At 33.5% G+C, this 10,126-nt stretch overlaps 1 protein-coding gene across 1 annotated transcript; it reads right to left on the bottom strand.

Annotated features, from left to right (window-relative positions):
* Positions 1-1,041: 1,041 nt before the first annotated feature.
* On the bottom strand, positions 1,042-4,497 carry LOC140823078 (alanine--glyoxylate aminotransferase 2 homolog 3, mitochondrial-like). Its single transcript, XM_073184195.1, has 9 exons — positions 4,180-4,497; positions 3,681-3,911; positions 3,242-3,412; positions 2,703-2,846; positions 2,430-2,609; positions 1,981-2,206; positions 1,761-1,874; positions 1,461-1,547; positions 1,042-1,371 (listed from the first exon to the last, which is right to left on the bottom strand). Exons 1-9 carry the CDS (start codon positions 4,414-4,416, stop codon positions 1,328-1,330), a joined length of 1,434 nt encoding a protein of 477 aa, XP_073040296.1. The 5' UTR covers positions 4,417-4,497; the 3' UTR covers positions 1,042-1,327.
* Between the last annotated feature and the right edge of the window lie 5,629 nt (positions 4,498-10,126).

Consider the following 10,126-nt stretch of genomic DNA (forward strand, 5'->3'; position numbering starts at 1 on the left):
ATCCTTTAAAGATTATATGCAATCATAAACTGGAGGAACCTCAAATCTTTAAAGATCTTTAAATTCCTGCATTTAAATTCTTGTATTTAAATTCCTGTCTTTAAATTCCGCATATATATATATTATTATACATATTATATGGCTGGTTAAACCGCCTACTTTATTTGTTGTTATTGCATTTTCTTTTTATTAATTGTTTTTTATTATTATTGTTTATGAATATTTCTATTGGTGTTCAATTATCCCCTATATATATATATATATATATATATATATATATATATATATATATTACATTTCATTCCTCTAAAACTGAAGCGTAAATCATGATTTTGATCAAACCCAAATTTGAGATGAGGATTTAAAGATATTTTACCCTTGATTTTCACATTAATGTAAAACACAATTTAAGTTCTTATTTTTAAGATGTATTAAATCATATTATGATATATATATATATATATATATATATATATATATATATATATATATATATATATATATATATATTACATTTCATTCCTCTAAAACTGAAGCGTAAATCATGATTTTGATCAAACCCAAATTTGAGATGAGGATTTAAAGATATTTTACCCTTGATTTTCACATTAATGTAAAACACAATTTAAGTTCTTATTTTTAAGATGTATTAAATCATATTATGATAATCGCGGGGTAAGCAGACCACTAGCTTTTCGAGTTAGATGAAAATATATTTGATTTGTTTATGAAATTATCGAATTTGATGTCCAAATTTTTTCAAGGCGAACACAAAACCAAATTGTCTTATTTGATAATTCGCAACCTTTAATATTTAATTAAAATATAATATAATTATAAATTAAATAAACATATTTCAACTTTTTTATTTTCAAATAGCTCGCAAACATATTCAAATATTTTAAGTTGAAGTTGATCTTTTATTCAAACATACTTTGAGCAAAAAAATCAAAAATTTCAAATTTTGAATCGACTTAAATATAACATACTTGAGCTTTAAATTTTTATCAGATTCGGCTCGATTTAATCCATTTGACAACATGAAATAATCCAATACCATTAGAATCTAGAATCCTTCAAGTTCTATTCACGAGGCTGGCATTTTTTGTTGCATTTTAGATAGGCAAGGAATAAAGTTTTCCCAAGGAAAAAGACAGGCAGGATTGTACTATTATTGTTGTCGATATTACAAATACATTAAAGAACATATAGAAGAACGGAGATAGAGAGACAACGAGGAGATGTCTCAGTGTTTCCTTGTTTTCAGCAGCAAGGTCAAGGCTTTGTCCCGTCATTTATTATCTGAACTTTTCCGCGGCGGCGAGCTTCACAATTTCGACAAACTATAGTCCATTACATCCACAAGAAAATCTGAAACCCAAAGACATGCATGTATATTTATCTTAAGAAAAAGAAAAAAAGAAGAGAGTTTCGAATGCCGATGAAAGTAGAAAACGAACCAGCGTCTGCCTTGGTGAAGCAGAGAGGCGGAGTGATCCTGAACACATTGCCGAAGAAGCCCCCTTTTCCTATCACTACTCCCATCTCTACAAATCAAAGAAAAGACGGCATGTCAGCAAGAATTTGTGGTGGGGGTGTCAACTGTCCGAATCCATACAGAACGCAACAAGAGAGATCAATCCACTGTGTACGTCGTGGAGCATATCAAACTTTAACACAACTTATAAGACCTTTCTCATCTTTTTTATGATCTAGCGAGATATTACATCTACATATGAAGGAAGATACAAGAATGTCACCTTTCATCTGTTCCATTATGTGGAGAATCTCAACCTTGGCAGGAGTTTTCAGTTGGCGATCCTGCACGAGTTCGACTCCAAGCATCAAACCTCTTCCCCTAACATCTCCAATAACTGCACGACAAAACATACAATTGCCATTTACAAAACCAAAATTATACGAAGTAAACAAAGTTTTCACTTTCATGTTTGATATTATCCACTAGGAAAGAAGACTTACTGTCATATTTCTCTTTCAGGGAAGTGAGACGTTGCTTCAGATGTGATCCGACTACAAAGGAATTCTTCTGAAGGTTCTCGTTTTCTATTACTCTAAGAACGGCAAGACCAGCAGCAGTACATACAGGATTGCCTCCAAAGGTGTTGAAATAACTTCGGTAGCTCAACACTTTTGCAATTTCCGGAGTCGTGACCACTGCCCCCAGAGGAATTCCATTCCCAATGCCCTGAAGTAATGAATTGGAAAAATGGGGTGATTAGGCACAACCAGATTTGAGAAAGTGGTGAAGGAAGAGTTTAACTAGCAAGGGCAGTTGCCCCCTCCATACTAAGTCGTCAAGTGAGTTTTTTTTCTTATAAAGATAAAATAAAAAATTAATTTGGTTTGGTCATATTAAATTAGAAAGATTCTTTAGTCCTGACTGCAGTACAGATGGAACAAAGCACTACCTTGGCCATGGTTACAATATCAGGCATGACCCCATGAGCTTCAAACCCCCAAAAATGGCTGCCAGTTCGACCAAAACCTGATTGCACTTCATCGGCTATGCAAAGCCCCCCTGCCTTTCTGATGGTGTCATAAACAGCAGGCAAATATCCAGGAGCCAACTCCATGATTCCACCCACGCCCTGTCCGAAGACAACTCATACTCATAAGAAACTACAAACGAGTTTCCAAGAATTCCCAGATGCCATTTGCGCACATTTACATTAAATTAATACCTGAATGGCTTCAGAAATAAATGCACCAACATGGCCAGAAGTTCCATAAGTAACAATTTCTTCAACATCTCTTGCATATTTCAGTCCATCAGAGCCAAATATGCCTCGGTACTGGTCTGGGTTCTGTGCATGGTGGACTCCACTCTGTTGCAAATAGTTGCCAACATGATACAAGAAATCGTTTAGATGAGGACCCTCTAAAGCTTTAACAAGAAAAATCAGAAAAAAGTAATTCGAGCTTTTTGTTTAGCAATTCTTGAAGGATTAATCACTAATCCTTCTCTGACACATGATGAACGAGGAACAGGAGCAGTCTTGGAAGACGAGATCTTCTCCTAAAGCATGTACGACGACCCACTAAGACAAGAAAATGACAACTCAAAGAGAATTAAGAACAAGAAATTGGCTATGCCATTAAGTAACTGAGTCATTTTCGAGAGTACTATTCCTACGTGCACTTGCAATTACATATGTTTGCATTGGGATTAGTGAAACCTGAAAAGTTAATTCTTGAGCCTTAACTTGATGTTATAACATACCTGGACAACGTTGAACTTATAACTACTTTGAGCAGTGGCTCCCATTGTCCCAGCCGCATTGCCATGATACCCGTTCCTTATTGATATGACATCATGACAACCAGTGTACAAACGGGCCATCAGCAAAGCAAGCTCATTCGCCTCAGTGCCAGAATTTGTGAAGTAAACAACCTGAAACAGCAAGGTGCAAGAATCAAATCATATATAAATCACAAAATGTGTAAAGTAATGATCATCCAAAAACAATGGAATCATACCTTAAATTAACCTTAAACAGAAAGGTACAAGAAAACTACCACTTCCAAATCAAGCAAATTAAAGTGAAGAAATAAATTATCATCCATAAACAACAGAGTCATCGAGTGTTCACCTTAAACAGCCTAAAACAAAAGGATAAAGACTCCTACCATAAAGGCAGCGGGATTCTACGAGTACAAACCTTGAGATCACCGCTGAACTTGGACGCGAGTGCCTCAGCAAAATCTGCAATAGCAGGATTCAAGTACAAAATGGTGGAATGCTGCAAACGATTTGTCTGATTTACTATAGCATCCACCACTTGCGGGTGGCAGTGCCCAACACAAACGGTGGCGATCCCCCCAAATGCATCCAAATACCTCCGCCCCTTGTCGTCAAATAAATATTGCATTTTTCCTTCGACCAGATTGATCTGTAAAGCAATTTAATTTCCATAACAACCCATCAACAAAAGAGGCAAAAAATACAAATACTATAAAAATATAAAACGAATCCAAAACGATAACAAAAAAAAAAAAAAAAACCATCTTTACGTATAGCCAAAAAAACAAACATATCAACGAATGAACAAATTTCCAATCCATATGCTATTTTACCACCTTTTGCATCAAATGATCAAGGAAAAATCTCCCTGGTGTTAAACACAACAAATCTAAGAAAACCAAAACACAAACACGTACTGGATTTTTGTAGAAATGAAAAACAGCGGGGCTGAGATATCTTTGGCGTTTGCTGAGTATTTCTTCCGCGGAGGGGCCAGTGTAAGGAGGGGGAGTGTAGTCGAACGGGGGCATTTTCGGAAGAATGGTGTCATCTTTCTGAAGCGGTTGAGCTAGAGTCGATTGTGAAGCAGTTGCGGTGCGAAGGAAGGAAGAGGGTTTTCCCGAAAACGGCCTTGGGAGGATCCTTTGAATCATCTTCACCGTGAAATGGAAAACACAGAGAAGATGGCAGAAACGAGATCAAAGGTGGGTGAAGACAGAAATATGTATGCTTATTCTTGTTTGTTAATATAGAGCATTGGTCGCATTTTTTGTCAACTTTTTGTGATACTCGTGAATCGGGGCCATCGAATAAATGAAAAGGGATATTTTATCAATAATAGTTTTAATATAAAATCTAGGTAGGAAATAATTGTATTTACAGTATTTCCAAATTTACAAGAGTAAACATCAAGGTTTCAAAATTTATTAATTTCGTATAGAAAGTATTTTATTTTTGTTAAAATAAATTCTGTTAAAATATTTACGTTTTGATGATTTAACAAGATTGTTGTTTCAATAGATAATTGCTAAAAAAAAGAAAACTGATTATTCATGTATACATATGTTTCCGAAGCAAAATAGTTAATCAGAGCCCTACCGATTATCTAAAAAAATTGTTTGTATATTATTTGAACGTAAAATTATCACTGATAGTAGGCAAACAGAACTGGTCCAAAGGTTAACTGTTGGAGCAGTTTGCCTCGGTAAATCAGTTAGTCTAATCAACGTTCTTTATGCCAAAACTAAAAATATAATTTTAATGTTTTTGTGTGAAGACACACTCATATAAAATTTGAAGCTCAAATATCATGTATATGTGCGAGTGATTGTGTGATAATTTAATTCTTTACAGTGTATGTATCTCGCAAATATATCATCACACTTGGGTTTGCTCTCATTCTACATAATTTCTTCATATAAGTTTCTCACGCTTTGAATCCCCTTTCAAAGCTTGTATTTGATCTTCAAGATGTTGTATTTATAAGCTACAAGAATACTATATATTTTAAAACAAGAATATGACCATTTAGAAAGTTTCGGTACTGTTTCTCATATTGAAACGGTCATTTCCGCTTTGCTGGCCATTTTTCCCGAGTCTAACTGATTTTGAGTTCGCTGCCAGTTAGGCCCGTCAGTTAGACTGATCATTCAGTTGGGTTTGTCAGCTACACTCAACCAAACTGATGAGGTTTGTTGAAATCAGCATTGCTGATTTCAGCCTATGCAAAACTAATAGTTTCATCATCTTGTATCAACATTTTAAATTTTAATTCAGACTTTGATATGTGAAGATGATTTGTAGATCATCGTCCTATCTTTGTAACACATACTGAATCATTCTATTTGGATAACCGAACTAAACAGTATGACTGAAATATCGCAACTTCTCATGCCTAACTGATCTTTACTGAACTGATCCCTGATGACCGAAATTCCACCAGTTTTCTTAAATGTATCGGACATAGCCCAACTGACTTGTCCCAAATTGAGTTTTCTATTTATTCGTTTTGGTGGCGGGTCATTTGCATGATCGAGCTAGGATATATCATCAAAACACTGCAGCTCACCAGATTTTCAGTTTGGCTAATTTCGAGTTTCAACTTTAATATTTAATTAGCAACTTGACACTCGAGTAAATATGTTATATACACAATAATAAATTTTGTAATCATCGAAATCAAGATTGTTATAGTTTCTAAAACCCAACAATGTAGTTTATATTTTCAAGAGATATCAAATTCAAATTTTAATTTTGAAAAAAATTTTTTTTTAAAAATCACATTTAATTACGTATATATTTTCAAATATTTAATTCGATAGATAAATACAGTAGTACTAATAAAAGTTCTTTTATTAGTAATTTTTTGGCGGGAATTTTTAAATATGACAAAATCTTTGTTATATATGTAAATATATGGAGAGATATATAACTTCAGTATGTATCACATAGTTTTTTTCTTAATAAAAATGTCGGTTAAAACGGAGAAGTAAATGTTAATGTATGAGGAGTATTAGCTCTTAGTCTTTTAGTTAAATGAAATGTACCAGCAGATCATGGTACACATAATGCGTGTAATCAATATAAAAAATAGAGAAACAAATAGTTTATTAAAAAATTTAAAAAATGAAAGTTATGAATATTTGAAATTGAAATGGTAGAAATGAAAATATGATGGACCAAGGATTGTGAAATATGAAACTGAGTGATTTTGGAATTATAAATAAATTTCACCAACACTGTCAAAAGTTAATTACTCTAAATATTTTAATTTTAACCAACAGTTCTATTCTATAAAAAACATATAATCATTTAAAAATATAATTAGACTAATACAACTTTCATTTTTTTTAAAAAAAATAAACATATTTCGCTACTATACTATAAAAATTTACGCACATTTAGTAGGAGGTTTTATGCCAAATTATAAAAATATGGGGTCTAAAAATGTGTCAAATTGTTACTTTTTTGTTATTTGTCGTGTCTAACATGATGTGGATTGGTGTAGTGATTTTTGTATTGAGACTGGAAATCACGTGTGTTATAGGTATGGGGAGGTAGATAAGCCACCAACCTTATGTTTCGTCGTTATATTGTTTGCTTTATTATGGGTATGAGGAGGTTTACATATAAATCATTATATACATATGTTTTATTTTTTTTCTTTGGTTGATTTTAAATTTTTTTATTTTTTATTTTAAGATACCTTCTCGATAGATCGGTTTTTGTTTTACCTTTTAACAAAAACTTGTGTGAAACGGTCTTACATGTCGTATTTTGTGAGACGGATCTCTTATTTGGGTCATCAATAAAAAATATTGTTTTTTATGCTAAGAGTATTACTTTTTATTGTGAATATCGATAGGATTGACATATCTCTATTATAAATATTCGTGAGATCGTCTCACAAGATACATATTCTTACCTTTATTGTTGTTAAATAACTTTTTCCTTTATTATTGGTAATAATTAAGATTAGTAATTATTAATTAATGATTAATAACATGTTACGTTTCTGTGTTTATATCTGGATGCATGAATGTTTTCCCTTGTTCTGGCATTCTTGGATGGATCATCGCTCTTGAATTGTGTTTTAAAGCCTATTGTTTTGTTACGTAATTATAATATACACTTCACTCAAAAACACACATGAAACGGTAATTAAAACAAAACATATAAAAAAAATTTAACTATAAATTATAGCATTTTTCATAATTCTGTTTTAAAAACTTTAAATTGTTTTACGATTATAACCCACGTGTCTTTTGGGTCGTGCTAGAATATTTAACCTATTTAGCCTTCCAATTTGTGAATTATTCACTGACAAACGGCTCCCCTCCTTGTTATTTTTTAATTGTCTTTAAGAGATAGCAATACAAATAATATGCGACATCTTTTGTATACTGTACTCCAACCAATATCAGAATTCTTTAAACCATAAAAAATTGAACCGTCTAAATTTTCTTACTCCAAACGTTTGAAAATTTATAACTTAAAGGTTGACGTAAACCTTTTTAGAATCGTTAATCCAAGGTGTGCATGTAGTTGTGAAAATCAAATTCTTCAATCAATACTTTGTTCATCTCTGGATCTTTTTAAAAAAAAAAATCAACAAGATCAAATAAGTTGACTCCACACACACACACACACACACACAAATATATATATATATATATATATATATATATATATATATATATATATATATATATATATATATATATATGATGGGATCTCGCTGAAATGGATGAGCCGGGAAAGGAGCTCCAACGGATTTAATAAATAATTTTTAGTGTTTAGGAATTTGAGTGAAGATAATGGCTATGATAACACCTACAAACAAGAAAGGAACTCGTGAATGAGCGACGAAGGAATGTCCGACGTAGCCACTCCGATGCTTAAGTTAGCAGGTTGAAGATGAACACAAGCAAATATATGAGAGAATATATGTAAGTGCTTGAAAGTTCAAGGATTCAGAATTAGTAAATGACATTGATACCTGTTATTTATAGTAGAAAATGGGGTAAGTACCTCGATTCCAGTGCCACCTACTAAGTATGACAAGTCAGTTGCCCATACTTTAGTTTCTGATGACTTCTAAGACACTCTAAGACCAAGTGGTTCCGACAGATTAGACGGCCTGTATCAATCACACTCGAGTGTGGTGAATTTCTCGAGGTAGCTCAGGAGATAAGCTTCTCGGTAGATGGCTCGAGAGCCCGGGCATCCGGTTGTCCGGGGAGAATATGTCCTGGGCATTCACCTGTCTGGCTTCTAAAGAATCTGTTGGAACTTTTCAAGTTTGCAATCTTGATTTTGATGTTAACAAAAGTTGTTATTGTGTTTCTTGAAAGAGATCGTTTTAAGGTGTTCGAAATCGCAACGGAAGCTCAAAATATTTTGAATCTCATGAAAACCGAAATTTGCAAGAAGATTTTATTTCAAAATCGAACACCATGTACTAGTGTGCAAGCATATACAAAATCTCAACTTTCATGCATAGGGTGTTGAGAAAATATACCCATCAACCTCTTGAGGTTGATGAATGTCACCAACTAAAGTGTAAACACTTTAGCTCTTGAAAGGAATGGCAATCTACAAGCTCTCTTCTTTCCTTCAAAATAAGGCTCACTACCAACTAGGTAGATCCCCTCAAATTTTGCACTAGAAAAATTTGAGGATTTTTTAATGAGAAGTATATTGTTTCTCCAACAATTGAAGAACCAAAAATTGAGAGAAAATGTGAGAGAGGTTTCGGCCAAGTGAGGGGGAGGGGAAAAGAAGGGTGGAAGACTTGTCTTGGTTATGGGAAAAGTGAAAAAGTTGTCTTGCATGCCATACAATATTTTAATCAAAAATAATCCACACCCCTTCACGTCCCAAGCATGCAAACCCTAGTGGGCTTGTAACTTTTACAGGCCCATGGACTTTTTAATTGTCTCAAACATATTTGAGCTCAATTAGACTTTACTTGATTTTACTCAAGCCCACTAGTTAAATAATTATTTCCAATTGGGCTCTACAAGGCCCAATGTTATTTAATTAATCCAACACTTGAATTAATTTAATTATTTGGACTCTACTAGGCCCACTAGTGTTTAATTAATTCAACACTTGAATTAATTTAATTAAGTCCATAATAATGTTTAAGAAAACCACAATTTTCAAATACATTATACACTTGGCCAAATTTTAATTTAGGAACACTTCCATTAATTAAAATTTATATTTCTCTCATAGAAGTCATACTTCTATTTTTCTTTACGCTTATAAACTCATTTATAAGCCGTTCAACACATTGAACAATTTTAACTTCTCAACGGGATCTAGAAAGCTAGCACTTGTGTGGCCCTCAATGGTTCATTGATACAACTAGCCGTGGGTTCACATCTCCATGTGATTCGGACTAAACATATCCTTATACGAGCATACCCCAATTGCTCCATTCTTACTTATCAACTCCTTGATAACAACAACGTCAGAACTCAAGTCTGATAGTACCCAACCAATCATGTTAAACGCCTAGCAGCATCGCTTACATGATTCCCTAGGTATCAAATGATAGTGCCTGCAAGAACCATTCAATTATGGTTAGCGTACAGTACGGTCCCTTCAACTCATATATCCCGACCGATTCGACAATCATTGGTTTATCGAGAGTTGTCAATGAATCGATACTATGTGTCATGTTGTAGTTGAATCGATGGTGTAATCTATGAAACCCCTTTCATAATTACCACCATACTCTGATAAAAGATTTCAACCTACACATACATGAGAACACATAGGATATCCATACCCGAAGGTAAGCGGTGAATCCCCGACTACAGTGCATCGACTCCTATGTGTTTCGACAGAACACCC

Source organism: Primulina eburnea, chromosome 2, assembly GCF_022965805.1.
Source record: "Primulina eburnea isolate SZY01 chromosome 2, ASM2296580v1, whole genome shotgun sequence".
Lineage (NCBI taxonomy): Eukaryota > Viridiplantae > Streptophyta > Magnoliopsida > Lamiales > Gesneriaceae > Primulina > Primulina eburnea.